Here is an 18,872-nt window from a genome sequence, read left to right on the forward strand (position 1 = left end):
CTAACTGGCAACTAAGCTGTGATTAGGACGTCCGCCTTCTAATCGGAGGTCGGGGTAAATATCACATGCTTTAATGTTGAAGGAAAATTTCCTGAGAAAACCTTTATTTTCTATGCTATTAGTTATCCCGCACAAGGGCGGGTATGTGGGACTCACTGGCACCTGCATGCCTGAGAGTTCGCCATAATTTTCTCAAAGATGTGTTCTTATTCTGAGAGGAGACCCGTGGTCAGTAATGGAGTGGGCCGGCGATGGGTTGATCATGATGATAACCCAAATTAATAGTCGTCACTATTATAATAATAGAACCTACAGTACGCGGCAGAAAGTAATGTACATCGGCCTTTAGAATGACATTTCGGCTTTGTACAGCATTGTCTCTGTCACTCATACCTATATGACGTTTTGTCGGACTCAACTACAGAGACAAGCTCTACAAATCCGCTATCTCCATCTAAAAGTCGATGTACATTATTTTGTGCTGGGTGCTGTACATAGTACATAGTAAGGGAAGGAAGCATTACAATAAAATAAGTATTAAAATAAATCCAACCTCATCTTTAAACTCATTCAAACCATAAACTAATGTTTGACATCTTGACACGGATAAACTCCAGGCAGGCACCAGGCAGGAGATAAATTATATGTCAAAGCTAGTATCAAAGCTATCAAAAAACTTAAGTTTTTAATTTAAGAATTAGAGTTTTTTACAAGTTAAAGTAATTATAAAAATGATTATTCATAATATTTTAAAGTTACTAAGTCCTAAACAATTTGGACCATCTCTAATATTGGCACACACGGTGACGTGTCCCACTCGGCATCAGAAAAGCACCCCAGTGTGCGGCCGTACCAAGGGCTCTTCCGAGGTAACACTGAAACGGGCTGAAAAACCCGGGAAAGTTCGCATGGGGTTCATACCCGAGGAATGGTTCCTCTTCTTCCATCCAAAAACGGGCGTCACCGGCCCATACGTGTTCGGAATAGTCGTTGCGAACTATCTATTCAGTAAGGAAATTTACGTGATGGAACACGAATATTACAGCGCCTTGTCCATCGTCCCGATTATGTACTTGGCTTCTACGAGACTCGGGCCCGAACTTGCCAAGATGCTGGACAAGGACGTAGATGACTTCGCCGATGCGTTGGAGAAGAGTAGAAAGAATGACTTGAGCGTTTTAGAAAAAAATATCAAAGATGCCAAAGAAGCTCAGGGGAGAGCTGAAGGTCAGAAGCTCCTGATGGATGCTAAGAAGGAGAACATCGCGATGCAGCTCGAGGCGGCGTACAGGGAGAGATGCATGCGCATGTTCCTCGCCGTGACCGGCCGCATGGACTACCAGGTGAATCTGTACCGCACGTCTGCCCGAATCCAGCAGAAATGGATGCTGCAGTGGATCCTTCACAATGTCATGAAATCTATTACACCAGATTTTGAGAAAGCATATCTCAACAAAGCTATAGCTGACGTAGCTTCTCTAGCGAATCGTACTGCTCAAAAATAACTCGTTTTTGTTATCTTTGAACATTCAATGTCATGGTGATGAAAAATTCAATAGACTTTATGTGTAATAAAAAGTCGACGTTGCTTACAAGTTTGTAACGATTGATGTAAAATTAAAATGCCGAGCTGGTTTCTTGGATACCTTTTTGTATTACCTGTGTTATGTTTCGATTCAAAAAACAACAGTACCGATGTCAATAATACCACGACGCCTGAATGTAAGTTGTTTAATCACTGCTTTTTATGCAGAAAGACTAAATACTTTGGGGGTAATGCTAGGCCATTTAGTGAGAAATAATTTATCAGTATAAGTATAATGTAAGTAATCATTTGGATATGAAATCTATCTTTTGACTTTTGAGTCTAGGTAACTTAATAGGAAATGAAATATTTGAAGAATTTTTACTTTATTTTAGCAATTCATTTCATAAATCTGGATCAAGGAGTAATCTGTAAGTTTCAACCGAATAGTTATGATTGTGATGGAAGCGGGTGGTCACGACCAAGGTAAGTTTTATGCCTACATATTAATTAAAGAACATAAGTATTTTTGTATTCGATGCTCGTTTGCTTGCTATTTCTATTCGTATATCCAAAACAACCAAAATCACTTTTGCAGATTCTACTTTGACTTAAAGTTAGAGGACTGCAAGTCGTACTATATCGGGAATTGTCCGTATAATCTTAACACCTTCAACCAATGATATTAGAAGAAAAAGAGGTAGATAGGTTACTTATATCAAATTCGATGTTTATTAATGGCACGCTGCGTCAGCGCCGAAAGACTCAACACACATAAACGCATAGATAGTATTTTAACCTCACACAACAGAGAGTAAAGGACGGTGAACTAATAACCTCAGCTTCAGTTGCGCACGAAAAAGAGACGGTTATATTTTGCACTACCTCGTCCTGCACAGAAGAGTGGAAGAAGGACGGATATATGCCTAATAATGCGAGCGTAAAAGAGACGGGACGAGACGGTATACTAGAAACTCCAAAGAAAAAAAAAAACCGTAAAGTCTTTTCGGCTAATGCCGATTTATGCCTACACTGTAGTTGTATAGTAAAATAAAAACCTTATACTGTGGTATTTAATATATTACGAACTAGCTTTTTCCCGCGGTTCCGCTCGTTTTTAGGGTTCCGTGCCCAAGGGGTGCCAACGGGACCCTATTACTAAGCCTCCGCTGTCTGTACGTCCATCTGTCAGCGGGCTGTATCTCGTAAGCCGTAATAAGTAGACAGTTGAAATTTTCACAGAATGTATTTCTATTGCCGCTATAACAAAAATAATAAAAATTAAATTAAATTAAATCCTTCCCTAAAACAGGAAATATGCACACTATTTGAATTGTCAATACTCAGAAGAAACCTATCTGTTTATTTTATATTCTTTGATCGGAAACTTTAAAATACGTACAACGATAACTTGATACGTACTTATGGCATGTGACATAAGGTCGAAATTGCAATGAGTTGCATTTTACACGAACGTGCACGAGTTTGTTATTGTTAAATAAGTGAAAAATACGAATTATATAAAAGAAATAGTTTTACTTACGAATGAAATGTGATTCCTTGACTTTTGGAAACCTTGCTTGTGTAGTTTGTGCAGAATCTCATCACACACGACGGCATTTTCGGTTGTTTTGGGAGACGAAAACAAAATACACATTACTATCAACGACGTCGTCGATAGCGCGACGACAGCGGGCGACTGAGCTCAGGTTTGCTAATTAGCTTACTTTTAACGTGCCACTTGCGGTCCGCGTATAACGTATCTACCTATTTTCTTCTAATATCATTGCCTTCAACACATTGTCCGAGTGCCACAACACCTGTCGAGGTAATTCTTTTTTTGTTAACGCGGGGGAAATATTCTTCTAGGATATCTGACGTTCTGGGAACGACATCGAGTTATGTAGCATAGGATTTGTACTAAGTACTAAAACCCCTTCGGTGGCTCCTACTCATATCTCGTACGAACATAATTATTGGTGCCCCACTTGCACGATGCTCAATGCAGTCATCAAAATCCACCTTGCCTCGCACCCTCGTCTTGCACCTCGACACGAGGAATGTATGGCAGCTTGCTGTGGCACAACCTGCCATGCATCTGTATATATGAAATTCAAGACTGGCTTATATGTCAACGCACAGCCTAAGCCGCTGGGCCTAGTGACATTTAGGAATCCACCAAGAAAGTTTTATCCGAAATTCCATCCCTAAGTGGGACAAATGGGGGTTTGAAATTTATGGAGTGAACGCGGACGAAGTCATAAGCTTCAGCTGTTTATTTTTTGTGATTGTAGTTGATTCGTTGTAAATATAATATATTAGTTTAAGTTATGGTTACCATGCTAATATTTTATTGTGAAACATATTCCCCACAGATGTCGGCACTAAGAGGGCCCCCACAAACCTTACGTCTAGAATATTTTGCCGGTTGCAACACGACTTTGGGCATTGCGACAGTTATCACCCAAGGTAGGTATGACTAATTTTATAAAAGGAGAATGTTTAGGTGTTTATACAGAGTTAAATATATGTAATCTTTAAATTGAATCTATGGAGAAAGCTGCATCTGAGCTTGTGATGTATATGGAATATAAGAATGGCATATTGATCCAAGACATTGCCGCTAACTATGGGCCTCATAAGAAAGCCCAGAGTCATTCAGGGGCGATGGAGAGATCTATGATTGGAGATTCTCTACGTGATCAAATCAGAAATGAGGAGATCCGTAGAAGAACTAGAGTAACCAACATAGCTCAACAGATTGCGCAGAAGTGGCAATGGGCAGGGCACATAGTTCGTAAAACCGATAGACGTTGGGATCTCAAGGTGCTGGATGGCGACCGCGCACCGGAAGACGCAGCGTTGGAAGACCCCCACTAGATGGACGGACGACATCAGACGAGTCGCAGGGAACCGCTGGATTCGGGCGGCGCAAGACCGTGGCGTGTGGAAGTCCCTACAAAAGGCCTATGTCCAGCAGTGGCAGTCTATCAGTTAATGATCATGATGATGATGATGATGTCTAGTAGTTTAAGCTTTGCGTTGATAGATCAGTCGGTCAGTCTTTTTATAGTATACTAGCGCCCCATTCCGGTTTCGCACGTTTGTCTTTTACAATTTTCGTAGAGATCTCTAATTTTTTTGAAAATAAAATATAGCCTATATTACTCAGGAATAATGTACATAGCTTTCTACTGGTTAAAGAATTTTCAAAATAAGTTCAGTAGTTCCAGAGATTACCCCGTAATTTAACAAACTTACAAATTTTACATTAGTCCTATCTAGTATAATTAGATTTGACCGTTAAGCCAATCGCTAGTGGATTAGTGGCAAACAAGTATTTCTGTTGCAGCTGGTTCTACGACGTAACGATACGGCGCTGTCGGGGCTTCTCGTACAGCGGCTGCGGTGGAAACATGAACCGCTTCCAATCGCAGCAGGACTGCAGCAAGGCCTGTAGCGGCGTCAAGTAGCGCAAGCCAGATTTCAACTAAACCCTGCCGCACACATCTTTCTTTAATTTACCTCCTTTGCGGCGACCTGAACCTCTTTCACTCGCAGCAGGCTTGAGCCACGGAGCGCAAGCCAGGCCATAATTAAACCATGTCACACATATCTTCCTTTACTTCACTTCCTTCTCGGCGAGGCTTCTCGTACAACGGCTGCGGTGGCGACCTGAACTTCTTCCACTCTCAGCAGGCTTGAGCCACGGAGTGCAAGCCAGACCATAAATAAACCATGTCACATATATCTTCCTTTACTTCACTTCCTTCTCGGCGAGGCTTCTCGTTCTACGGTTGCGGTGGCGACCTGAACTTCTTCCACTCTCAGCAGGCTTAAGCCACGGAGTGCAAGCCAGACCTCAATTGAGCCCTGTCGCATACATCTCCCTTAACCTCCTTCTTAGCGCGCCTTCTCGTATAGCGACTGCAACAGCAACCTAAGCCTCTTTCATTCACAGCAGGCTTGAGTAGCGGATTCCAAGCCAGACATCAATTAAACCCTGCCGCATAGACCTTTTTTTAATTTACCTCCTTCATGTCGTTGCTTCTCCTACAGCGGCTACAGTGGACCTGAACCTCTTTCACTTGCAGCACAATTCCGCCATGAAGCGCAAGCCAGACCTCAATTAAACTCTGCCGGATATACCTTTCCTTACTTCATCTCTTTCTCAGCACGGCTTTTCGTACAGTAGCTGCGACAGCGACCTGCGACATATAACTTAAGTATATGAAACTTACAGATTACAGACTAATAAACTATTATGATACTTAGGACCGATTTTTCAATTGTCAAATTACCTACTTTTACCTATCTGAGGAATAAAGACGTTTTGACAGATACAAAAACTCTCACCACCGTACTCAGAGTCGCTAATCGTTACTTAAGATTGAGTTAAAACGAGACAGATTTATGTGAGAGATATAGCTCTGACTCGTTTTAACTAAACTTAAGTAACGGTTAAGCGACTCTGAGTACGGCTGTCAAAGTCGCAAAATTTCCCAGATAAAACTTATTTGACGATTGAAAAATCGCCATTGTATTAATTAATTTAAAAAATAATTAAAAAAAATTGAGCGTGCAATCCTATGTCCTAAACCAAGTCTTTTGAATTTTATTTCATAATATTGTGAGTAACGAGTAGGTAACTAAGTAGTTTTATTTTGTAGTCGTCGACTTTACAGATAGAAACTCTTGGTAATCCCAACAAGATTTAGCCAGTAAATGTAACTGCAAAACAGTTTTTAATTAAAATCCTTTCATAAAAGTCGGATGATGTTTTTCTAAAAGCTGGTTTTAATTCTGAAATATTTTACTTGTATACCATACCTACTGCAAGTAATTAATTCTACAACATCACTATCCGAGCTTTTATGGTTATAAATCTTAATGCAGCGCTGACGACCCACTTTCTATTAAAAATGTTTTCATGAATGCACATAAGCATGTTTCGTTTATATTTACGACTAGCTTATGCTCGCGACTTCGTCCGCGTGCACTATTCAAATTTCAAACCCCTTATAGGGGTTGAATTTTCAAAAATCCTTTCTTAGCGGATGCTTACGTCATAATAGCTATCTGCATGCCAAATTTCAGCCCGATCCGTCCAGTAGTTTAAGCTGTGCGTTGATAGATCAGTCAGTCAGTCAGTCAGTCAGGTGCCTTTTACTTTAATATATTTAGACTAGCTTAGGTTTGCGACTTCATCCACGTGGACTATACAAATTTTAAACCTCTTTTTCACCCCCTTAGGGGTTGAATTTTCAAAAATCCTTTCTTAGCGGATGCTTACGTCATAATAGCTATCTGCATGCCAAATTTCAGCCCGATCCGTCCAATAGTTTGAGTTGTGCGTTGTTAGATCAGTCAGTCAGTCAGTCAATCAGTCAGTAGCCTTTTCCTTTTATTTATTTAGCTTATTACAATTATCGTAAGGATCTTTATTTTATTTTCTCTGAAGTGTGTGCACGTAGTTTGAAAAACCGATAAATATTAACCGATTAATATTGTGGTCCCAAACTTTGGGAGTTTGGTATTGGAATATTGTGGTCCCAAACTTTGGGAGTTTGGGACCACAATATCGTCGGTGCTAGAATGTCTACCGCGCACTGAAAAGCGCAGCGCCGGAAGAGCCCCTATTAGGGGGACCGACGACATCAAATGCAGGGAGCAGTTGGATTCAGGCGGCGCGAGCTCAAGACCATGGCAGTGTGGAAGTCCCTACAAGAGACCTATGATGTCAAGCAGCGGTCTATCGGTAGATGGTGATGTAACACGAGCTCAATAATTGTACTTTATTGCGTAGTAACAAAAGTCGCTATTTATTTAAACGTCTGCGCAGTGAGCCTTCTGTAATCCTCCACAAGAAACCTATGTCCAGTTATTCCAGTTGAGGACGTCTAACTGAACTGATGGAACTGATATATTTTTATGATTTGATATTCTTTATTCTTTATTTTTTTGTATTCATGTCTTACATCATAACATATATAATATTACAATATTACAACATGAAGCTCCGTCAGGGCATTGCAAAACATTTGTACATTATATATAAATCATAATATTAAGTCATATTCTAAACTTCGATTGACTTTGCTTTGAGTATGATGAATTTATGAACAAAAATGATGTAAAATAAAAAAAAATATTGTAATAGGAGATGTAACTGTAATAGAAATTAACGTTTTAGATAGTAAAAGCTTTTTTATTTTATTTTTTTATTTAGGTATTTATTTACTGTCGGTGATAATGTTGATGACGCATTTGCATAAAGCTTCACCTTTGCTGTAATATCAATATTTATTGAACCGTGTCATTTTAAACGGGCACTTCATTAATGTCATAATCACGCCACCCGGCAGCTGGCACTCTTCAGATTAATGAGAGGGTTATTATAACACTCCAATGCATTTAATGAGCTCGACACCTCATCGCGTCTTTCCATTTTACCTCTCTTTTAGGATTCCGTACAAAAATGGTAGTAACAAAGCAAAGGAAGAAGGTTAGTTCAACATTGTACGGAAATTCTGTTTATCTTCCGCGGCGGTACCGTACGGTCTCAGTATTAACATTGTAAGGGGGTAGTGGGAATAGTGAGACCCACTGTGAATCCGCCGCATTTTTAACACAAGAAAACCTCTAAGTACTATCTATGCATCGTATTCCTCACTGCTGAGGGGAATACGATGCATAAATAGAGAATTAATTTAAATAAAGGACATTGTGGTTTAAAATTCAATTCCCGTAAGCGATATTAATTTTGAAAGCTCTTGTGGTCTACGTGTGTTTAAAATTTAAATATGTGGTTTCGTTCCATTATGAAAAACCATTATAACCGTAACTATTATAATGTGTAGAATATATAACATCAGGTGGGTGATTTAATGGAAGTACTGACTCCCTTACGACCTCACAAAGGCGAGGTAGCCATCCTTAACACGTCCCTTCTCCGCTGGAGTTGTCACGTCAGCCACTCAAGCTCGCTCCAGAAGCCCAGCAAACCGCCCAGGTTGCCGTCACAGAGTCGTAGCTATGCCCTAACTTAAATCCTTAAAAATACCATCAATTAAGATAATAGTTTATGTTAAGTAAATAAACTGCTTGTTCATAGTATGATATTATTAGCCGATGCCTGATGCCCGTGACTTCGTCCGCGTGGAATTAGGTTTTTAAAAATCCCGTGGGAACTCTTTGATTTTCCGGGATAAAAAGTAGACTATGCCACTCTCCAGGTCTTTATCTATACCCATGCAAAACATCACGTCAATACGTTGCACTTTTGCGACGTGATTGAACGACAAACCATCAAACCAACAAACCAATAAGCCAACAAACCAACAAACAAGAAGGGTACTGAATCTACTGATGCTAAGAGAAAAATATGAAATGATATATTTAAGTAAAAATGTACCACCAGCTCGAAACTTCAGTCTAGTGCTGACGTCATCACTAAAATGGCGGCCACGCGCATTAGCAATTTGCGGGACTTATACATAATCTTTGATTGTGTAATACCTACTTATATGATTTTTCAGGAGCATTATTGTTTCATCTGGTTCCGTGCATGCTGTGTGCCGAGGAAGTCGATGACAACTGACACCTAAACGAAAATGCGTTAATTAGCTTACTTAATGCCTCATGGCGTAACAGTTTCACATAAACCATAATCCCTTTTGAAAAGATTCCTTAGAAAATACGAAATGGGAACACAGTAGGAAGACAGGCGACCATTGTAATTGGATGAAATAAATATCTATAGTCATGAAAAGAATTTCCAACTTTTCTATGAAGTGTACCTACACAAAAGGTACTTAAAGGTTTTCACACGGTGCTTTTTATAGGGTATGTATAAATAAATATACGCCGTCTCTCTCAGACGAATTGCCCATAGTATTTTTGACGACCTCCCTGGCGCAGTGGTAAGCGCTGTGGTCTTATTAGTGGTAGGTCCAGGGTTCGATTCCTGGCAGGAATTTGGAAATTTAGGATTTATAAATTTCTGTTCTGGTCTGGTGGGAGGGGAGGCCTCGACCGTGGCTAGTTACCACCCTACCGGCAAAGCCGTGCCGCCAAGCAATTTAGCGTTCCGGTACGATGCCGCGTAGAAACCAAAGGTGTATGGGTTTAGTAAAACTGCCGTACTCCTTCGCTGGAAGGAAGGTGCGCTGCTGTCAAATAAGCGAATCAACGCTAGTGTGTTAAAGTAAATATAGTCCATAAAAATGACTCCTCACGCTCTATTTTAACTCTATGGCTCAACAGTCATGTCAAAAGTAGGTTCACCTTTAAAATAAGGACTAAAATCGACTTTTGACATGAAATTTGATACAAAAGGTTAAAATGGAGCGTGGAAAGTCATTTTTACGCACACGTGCCTCTGTTCTGTTCGACTCTGCCGGTGTGTGCTGTACCTAACTCACAAACTAGGTCAACCCGCTTCCGTCTTAGACTGCATCATCACACTTACCACCAGGTGCGATTGCAGTCAAGAGCTAACTTGTATCGCAATAAAAAATAAAATACTTAACGTGAAATTCGGGTGGGTAATATGATAATAATATTTGAAAATACACAGAAATCGAACTAAAATAATAAAATAAGAGTATCAAATAAAAACAAATAGTAGCGTGAACGTGACTTGCGAAAATTTCCCGCGATTTTCTTTGGTACCTATTCCACCATTTTTCCCCGGAGATCATAAAATGTGCCAAAAAGGTCCCCGGAGCACAATTTTTGTGCCAACTTGGTTATACACACCCAATGGATTTATTTTATTTTATTCAAAATACCTATTGCAATAGCTATTTTTATCTAATCTCTATAATATACAAAAATGAATCGCTAAATGTGTTGCTTTCGCTAATTCTTTTTTTACAATATTCCTTGAAGTACGGGGATGGTTATTACGGAGAGAAAAATTAAAACAATATTGAATCGACTGTTAGGCGTTACGAAGTTCGCCGGGGCAGCTAGTTATATTATACAAATCATGCCTGCGTGGAATGGTGCCAAGAATACTGGCTGCATTTCCACGCTGGACAGCCAGGCTGATCCGTTGCACAAAAAATGAGCCAGCCTTTCTGTCACCAGTGTAATCTTACCTTACTTATCTATAACAAAACATACATAAATATACCTCTGTACTAACTACGATTTGTTCGCGAGGGTCGGAACGGGAGGACGGAGGACTCAGTCTAGTTTTAGCTTAGTTTGTGGTTTTGGCATGTACCTAACCATTAAGCCTCGAGCCTTAATGATGCTATGCCAATTAGGTAGTATCTTATCGAGTAGGTATTCGCCCTGCCTATAGCAGGGCTGATAATTTTTAAAAGAATTTTAACATTATTTTGTGGTGACGCTTTTGACCGAGTCTAAAAATAGCCAGAAATATGTAAAATGCATTAGTAGAAGCACTTTAAGTTAATGTTAATCAACGATAAAATAATATGTACCACACAACGACACAAAAGTATGCAGCAAGTTGATAGGTACTAGGACTAGACGATTCCGAACAAAAAAATTGCGGCCTGCAAGACGTTTTGTGATCTGCTGCGGACAGACGGAGGGAATGGACGGACGGACGGTGACTTAGTAATAGGGTCCCGTTGGCACCCTTCTGGTACGGAATCCTAAAATCCTAATATAATATTATAAATGTGAAAGTGTGGATGTTTGGATGTTTGTTACTCAATCACGCAAAAACGGCTGAACGGATTTGGATGAGATTTGGAATGGAGATAGATTATACCCTGGATTAACACATAGTTTACTTTTTATCCCACAAAATCAAAGAGTTCCCGCGGGATTTTGAAAAATGTAAATCCACGCGGACGACAGCTAGTGTACAATATTTTAAATACTTCTATCGGAAAGGTCAAATGTTGTGTCGTGAAAAATATGAAAGTTATAAGCGGCATTGGAGCGAATTTTCTGTCTATTTCGAGTCCGGCTTTCAGCTTCATGACAAGTTGACACCTATTATATACTTTTTTTTCGAAGATATTTATGATTTTCTCCAGCGAAATATTTTTTTAGCCTCCGATGCGAAAAGAAGGGTGTTGTATATTATAAAATATATAAATGAAAAAGGTGACTGACTGACTGATCTATCAACGCACAGCTCAAACTACTGGACGGATCGGGCTATTTGGCACGTAGATAGCTATAATGATGTAGACAGGATGACGCTAAGACAGGATTTTTGAAAATTCCACCCCTAAGGTAAAATAGGAGTTTGAAATTTGTGTAGTCCATGTGGACAAGTCGCGAGCATAAGCTTGTATTTTATAAAAAACTTGACCGTTTAGTCTGTCTGTCAGTCTGTGTGTCTGTATCATCGTGGCGTTCAAGTGGATGGGCTCGAACTATGAAACATGTATTAATTTTTAGACGGTTTAAACATCTAACCGTCTAAAATACGTGTTTCTGTTTTTAAAACACTGTTAGGGGCACACGCTTGATAACACCTGTGATACCGAACCAGTGGTACTTGTTACTCTTTGGACAATTCAAAAGCACTTGTAAAAAAATCTATTTTAGTCTATCCTGATAGGAAGTGATGATTTTGGCATAAGATGGGACGCGTTTGCCAAGAACGTGCACATTCATTCCTGTTTTAAAGATACCTAATTGGTAGGAAAAACTGATTTCGGAAGAGTATTCCGAACCCTAGCTATGCGTTGTCTAGAAGGTGCCTATTCATTCCAGTTTTAAAGATACCTGGATTATACCTAATTGTTAGGAAACACTGATTTCGGAAGAGTATTCCAATTCCTAGGCATGCGTATGAAAAATGATGATGCAAGGAGTTTTCTGCATCTAGAAGAAATGTTGACGATAAAGGGGTGGAAGCTCGCCCACCATCTACTACATCCGCGGTACTTATTTTATTAGGATGGAATAAATTTACGGCCCAGCGGATGCGTCCTGCGGCGCGGGCTATAGAGATGCCATAATCTCCATGCCGTTCGGCACCCACCCCCGATTAGAACACGTCCGCGCGTCTTCCTTCCAATTTCTTGTAAATATTAAGAGTTTGTTCTACCGGCCGCCCAGCAGAATGTACCCCCTCCCGCCTTGGCCGCAGATTCCCTCACACGATATGGCAGCCCTGAACAGTACCCGTAGTACAAGATTTTACGTCTCACCAAACGAAACCAAATTCGAGAGTCGAAATACTTCCGCGTTACAGTAAAATGGACCTAAACAGCCTTGAATTGAAGTCAAATATTCAATGCCACTGATTTTAATTTCGCAATGTTTCCGCTTGGAGCGCTGGCTGTAGAAGTGTAGACAAACTTGAGCTTTAAAACAAGGCTATTAAGATCCAGTTTACTGTAACGCGGAAGTATTTCGACTCTCGAATTTGGTTTGGTTTGGTGAGACGTAAAATCTTGTACTACGGGTACAGGTGTAGGTATTTGTCACGCTCCATTACCCCGACCGCTCGAACGTTGCTATGAGGGAGGGTGGACGATAATAGAGATTCACGGATTTTCCAACTTCTTTATTTCTATGATGGTCTAGTAACATTACATACACATTTTCTAGCTTATGCTCGTGACTTTGTCCTCATGGACTACACAAATTTCAAACCCCTATTAACCCCTATCCTTTCTTAGTGGATGCCTACGTCATAATAGCTATTTGCATGCTAAATTTTAGCTCGATCCGTCTAGTAGTTTGAGCTGTGCGTTGATAGATCAGTCAGTCAGTCAGTCAGTCAGTCAGTCACCTTTTCCTTTTATATATTTAGATTACAGTTTGTTTCATGGCTAGCTTACAGATCTGACACCAAGCCATAGTGCGCCCGGCAGTTATGGCACTTATATTAAATTAAATTAAATTGATTGGATATTATTACATATTAAATTACATATAAGGATCGCTTAGTAAGTAGCTCGTTGGTATAATACATCCATACTAGGCACTTATTAATATCATAAATGCGTAAGTGTGTCTGTCTATCTGCTTGCTTTTCATGACTCGTCATCCGTTAAACGAAATTTTATGAAAATTTGTACGGAGTTAGTTTACATCTCGGATACATGTCTAGAACTTATTCAGTAGAGTACGAATATATTTTTTATTAGATGATGCCCGCGACTTCGTCCGCGTGGATTTAGGTTCTTAAAATCCCGTGGGAACTCTTTGATTTTCCGGGATAAGAAATTTTCCTTTTTTCTTTCCCGGGATGCAAGCTATTTCTGTAGCAAATTTGGCTAAATCGGTTGAACGGATGGGCCGTGAAAGGCTAGCAGACAGATTGACAGACAAACACACTTTCGCATTTATAATATTAGTAGGTATGGATTCTTTTTTATCTTAAAATATAAAGAAATGGGGGCCATCACAAAGTTGTTGCGATGTCTATGAACACATGAACGTTTGCAGCACTAGAGTAACCGCCAATGCGTTGCCGACCTTTCAGGAATTTGTTGATCCACCCCTTGAATATTCCAAGCATAGATTAATTATTGGTCTCCCGCTCTACATCCCATGTTTAAATCTTGTGGAAATACCGTCCGGAGTCGGTTCCACAGTTTGTATGTGCGTGGAAAAAACGTTCTGGCACAACGAGCGGTTGAAGTCACCCAGGTGGTGAAGGTGAAATTGCTTACGATGGCATGCGGTGCAGTTGTAGAAAAATATGGTGGGATGAGGTCAAACTCCTCAGAACACTACCCGTTATAAAGGCTATAGAATACGCATCCTTGCACTCAAAATATTGTGTTGTTCATAATTATTATGTAAGGAACTATAACAGAGCAAGTCCCGACTCGCACTTGTCCGGTTTTTTAGCTTATCCCGGGCCGAGCTTTAATTTCGGCTGAAGTGAGACCGGCTGAAGTGTACACGTTTTCGCTCTTATTCTGAGGGCGACCCTCTTTCTTCGCTGAAAAACTGCCCTAATAGCCATTTAACTTTCCTAACACGTTGTTTCATTTATATTTAATCCTAAATTAGATCCTGGTGCGTTTTCAATTTTTCTGAAAAAGTTTCAACTTTAAATATTCAATTAGGCAGTTTTTCTTAAAACTGCCAAAACTGTGTTTATAGCTAAGTTATGATTCATTTTTATATATAGAGATTAATAAGTTCTTCCAGGCTAGCCTGCTTCCACGTTTGGGTCAACGCATACGGAGTCAAGTGGAGGCAAGTTTTTTGATAACAACTTAAGAGGAAATCGCGGTCGGAGAGACTTTTGAACATTAGGTATTTAGGTAAGGTAGAGCACCTCAATGGGTAGAGGCGAGACCAATAAATTAATCTATGAATCTTATATAGATAATGTATTATCAAAATTGAAAACATAATACCATTGAAGAGGTTCATATTTATTTTACTATAAAAACTATAATCCAGAAGGAAAACAGACGAGACATTTGTATGGAGAAAAGACCAACCGCGTTTTTTTTTTTTCTTTTTCTTTTTTTTTTTTAAGAATATTAGCCATGTTAAATGACTAATATTCCTCTTTCCTCTCCAACTAAGCGTGAAGCTTGTGCTAGGAGTAGGTACGACAATAGTGCAACGGGCGGGGTTTGAACCGTCGACCTTTCAGTTTTCAGTCCACTCCTTTACCAGTTGAGCTATTGAGGCTAATTATCATATTTAAATTAGTAGACAGGTATTTCTACGTGAGTTGACGAGTTGTTGTTGAATTTTACAGTCTCTAACAACTAAACTACTATACATAATATTAAGTATACTGAAAAACATATTATACTTAAAGTACGCACCTACATATTATGTAGAGTCGATATAAGAGTTTAAAAGCATAAAATATGGGGCAGTTCATTCGAGGCAAAGTTACACGCACGTGTACTAAAGTTTGCGATAAGTGTGAGCCGTGAGGTAACTTTGCCCATTACACGCCTGATCAAACACCGGCTGTATGGTGCGGAGTTGCTCAAATCGAGGCAACTGCTCCCGCGGGAACAGATATGAGATAACAAATGACGAAACAATCATAACGACGCTGTCGGTGGCCCGCGGATGCATGCGATACACAGGCGACCAACTTCCTTTCCGACATGTTATCCAACCAAGTTACTAAGTACAATTCGATAGCATATTTGTAGAGCGCTGTCAACGTCGTTGAGACTGACAAAACGTTATATAGGTAGGTATGAGTGACAGAGACAACGATCTACAAAGCCGAAATGACATTCTAAAGGCCGATGTACATTACTTTCGGCCGCGTACTGTAAGTTAGTGATCGTCATAGACAATAGGGATGGTGATGTATAGGTACTCTATCCACGGATAGGAGTTAGTATAGCGTTCTCTCTGTTACGTAATCATACATAAAATAAAAATAAAAAACTAAATAAAGCCTTTATTACTGAAAATATAAATTTACAATATTTTTCCATTTACAATGTTGGATTGTAGTCTATACATTACATACATGTTTCTATACTAGTATTTTTTTATTTATTTTTTCGCTTATAATTACAGTAAACAAGTAGGTACTATATAATACTTATTCCGTTTTTTTATTTTAATAAACCCATTTATTACTTACTACAACATAAAGATTAATTTTTTTTATATTAAATTGCAATTATTTAGGTAATAGGTATTTGACAGTTTACATTAACAGTTTTTTTTTCTCATATATCATACATATTATATTGTAAAACATATAAAGTGCATTCGTACCTACATATTATGTAGAGTCGATATAAGAGTTTGAAAGCATAGAATATTGGGCAGTTCATTCGAGGCAAAGTTACACGCACGTGTGCGATAAGTGTTAGGTAACTTTGCCTATTAACCGCCTGACCAAACCAAACACCGATTGTATGGTGCGGACTTGCGAGGCAACTGCTCCCGCTGGAACACATAACAATTATTGACGAAACAATCATAACGATTACACAAACGAAACATGATTACACAAACAAATTTTTTCTAAAATATTACTTAGTTTATAGAAAACTAGCGACCAGCCCCGGCTTCGCATGGGTGCAATGTAGATACTAATGTGGTGTCATTGAGGTGTTATTGCCTCGCAAACTCAAATGAGAGGATTTTTTTTCGACCTAATTCACATTATTTCAATCTCTCTAAGGATCTCTAATTTTTTGAGAATTAAACTATAGCTATAAACCTTTGTCTTGAATCACTCTATCCGTTGGTGAAAACCGCATTAAAATCCGTTGCGTAGTTTAAAAGATCTACGCGTTCATACATACAGACAGCGGGAAGCGACTTTACTTTATACTATGTAGAGATGTATCAGAGTTGACTGCGCCAAGCACCATTTGTATTCTGTAACACCCTGAAAACGCTGCGGCCGCGTATGATGTAAGTATGGATAGTCGATGCTACCACATGAATAGATAATGTGATGCTAGTCTGCTAATTCGTAATGATCAGTTGATAATGATTTATGAATTAAGTTCTATTAGAGATTCAGAAGTTTGTTCTGATATCGGAAGCTTGAGGTCCTCGAGCTTCTATCAAGTCGAGGAGCAGCTACTAATCACTAATGTGACCATGAGAGAGTGTGGAAGTTGGTCCTGTCGGTAGAGGCTTTAGCGGCGAAAAGCTTGGGCGATGTTGCCGCTCCGCTCCCGCCACCGCCTCCGTCCGTGGAGCGCGGGCTTCGCCAAGCCGCGCCGAAAGTTTCCAATAGCGGCCGCCATTCCGCACTTAGCGGCGCTTCGGCGCTTGGAGCCTCGAGTCTCGGCCCGCACGCTCGGTGCTCGGCAGTCGGCACTCAGTTCACACCGCGCGCTGTTTCCCGTCGACGACCGCGTGCCTCCTCCGTCGCGCCGCGCCAAACTTACAAACTCACTCTCCGAAACCTGTTCCCGACACAAAAAACATCTATTACGAAACAAGATTCACTTCGAACCTCCCTCGATGACCTGAGACGGTCCGCGTTCTTGCCTTCAAACTTTAACGTGCCCGTGAAAACTCGGACGAAACTTTTAAAAGTTTTCGACGTGTGTAAGCTCCGGTCATGGTTACCCGAAGTTCTCAATAAACCGGTAAGTGAAACGGATATTACTGGAAAAATATTGTTCGAAGAGCTCGAATAGAACTTTAGATCTAGTCATAAAGATGCGTAAGTACCCGGGTGATCGGGTTGCTTGGAATAACTATTTTAGTTGTAAAGTTGCATTGTCGTCGGATTCCACAAAGCTCACGCGTCGCCACTCCTCGCTAGTCAACAAAGGCTCGGTTTATAAACGTTTAATTTCAAGGAACTGGGTCCATTCTGTAGGCTCATAACACGCACATGTTTGTCTGTCGTTGGTTTCTTGTTGCTTATTGTAGCTGACTCTAATTAGCTGTCCGAGAAACTTTAAACCAAAACCATTCCGTCGGTAATAAAAATTAACGCTCTACATAGTAGGTACATCGTTTCACACAACCGACACAACCCTTATTATTTATGAGAAAGTGTGTTTGTTTGTTGGTTTGTCCTTCAATCACGTCGCAAGAGTGCAACAGATTGACGTGATTTTTTGTATGGGTATAGATAAAGACCTGGAGAGTGACATAGGCTACTTTTTATCCTGGAAAATCAAAGAGTTCCCACGGGATTTTTAAAAACCTACATCCACGCGAGCGAGGCCGTGGGCATCAGCTAGTCTAATAATAAAAATTAATGCTTTACATACATCAATTCACACATTTACTAACGTGTAAATATAAATCATAACCACTAGTCAGGGAGTTAAGGTTGTTTCCTAAATTAAGATCTACTGGCAAAGGGGAAACTTTTGCAAGAAAAAGGTTTAATAAAATCTTGTTTATATTTGAGAATAGGTAGGCAAACTAATATTACTGTTTGTTGTTCCACTACAGCTAATAAATGTAGAACCGTTTTTAAGATTGCCCCTGGGATCAAATAGGTCTAGAGGGTAATTTTGATAGCCGCCGAATCTTCAATTTTTGAATTAAATTTTATTCTAATCCTGTTTTACTTATTTAGGCGTCCACTTTACAAATAATTTTAAATGTAATTTTGGCCTAGGAGCTATCCAGTTACAGACAGACAAGTGCAAACTCATCCAAGTACACTTACTAGGAAACGTCACTTCGGTCGGTCAAAAAAATGTAGAGTAGGTATAGGTAGGTGATATGTGACCTAAGTGCGCCGATACCAAGTGCATGTTCCAAATATTGTTCCACAATTTTGTTGAACAATCATGATCAACCCATCACCGGGTCACTACAGAGCACGGGTCTCCTCTCAGAGTGAGAAGGGATTTGGCCATAGTCTACCACGCTGGCCATTTGCGGATTGGCAGACTTCACACACCTTTGAGAACATTATGGAGAACTCTCAGGCATGCAGGTTTTCTCACGATGTTTTCCTTCA

At 39.9% G+C, this 18,872-nt stretch overlaps 3 protein-coding genes across 3 annotated transcripts in view; all 3 read left to right on the forward strand.

Moving 5' to 3' along the window:
- Positions 1-720: 720 nt before the first annotated feature.
- LOC117995779 (ATP synthase subunit b, mitochondrial-like) lies at positions 721-1,721 on the forward strand. Its single transcript, XM_034983773.2, has one exon. It carries the CDS (start codon positions 732-734, stop codon positions 1,503-1,505), a length of 774 nt encoding a protein of 257 aa, XP_034839664.1. The 5' UTR covers positions 721-731; the 3' UTR covers positions 1,506-1,721.
- Positions 1,615-5,030, forward strand: LOC138404513 (thrombin inhibitor hemalin-like). The gene is made up of 6 exons (XM_069508733.1): positions 1,615-1,722; positions 1,921-2,011; positions 2,124-2,192; positions 3,313-3,353; positions 3,901-3,994; positions 4,878-5,030. Exons 1-6 carry the CDS (start codon positions 1,623-1,625, stop codon positions 4,996-4,998), a joined length of 516 nt encoding a protein of 171 aa, XP_069364834.1. The 5' UTR covers positions 1,615-1,622; the 3' UTR covers positions 4,999-5,030.
- A 12,202-nt stretch (positions 5,031-17,232) lies between these two features.
- The window catches only part of LOC117995429 (carboxyl-terminal PDZ ligand of neuronal nitric oxide synthase protein), a 160,746-nt gene continuing 159,106 nt past the window's right edge, over positions 17,233-18,872 (forward strand). The window contains exon 1 of the mRNA XM_069508657.1: positions 17,233-17,532. The gene's annotated coding sequence lies outside the window, so the exon portion shown is untranslated. The remainder of the gene's footprint in view (positions 17,533-18,872) is intronic.

Source organism: Maniola hyperantus, chromosome Z, assembly GCF_902806685.2.
Source record: "Maniola hyperantus chromosome Z, iAphHyp1.2, whole genome shotgun sequence".
Taxonomy (NCBI): domain Eukaryota; kingdom Metazoa; phylum Arthropoda; class Insecta; order Lepidoptera; family Nymphalidae; genus Maniola; species Maniola hyperantus.

Excerpts from the sequence above, each read along its gene's own strand:
- LOC117995779 (XM_034983773.2), top strand. The coding sequence starts at position 732 with ATGATTATTCATAATATTTTAAAGTTACTAAGTCCTAAACAATTTGGA.
- LOC138404513 (XM_069508733.1), top strand. The coding sequence starts at position 1,623 with ATGCCGAGCTGGTTTCTTGGATACCTTTTTGTATTACCTGTGTTATGT. Across the intron at positions 2,012-2,123 it reads AGCGGGTGGTCACGACCAAG|ATTCTACTTTGACTTAAAGT; the intron begins GTAAGTTTTATG and ends TCACTTTTGCAG. Across the intron at positions 3,354-3,900 it reads GTGCCACAACACCTGTCGAG|ATGTCGGCACTAAGAGGGCC; the intron begins GTAATTCTTTTT and ends TATTCCCCACAG.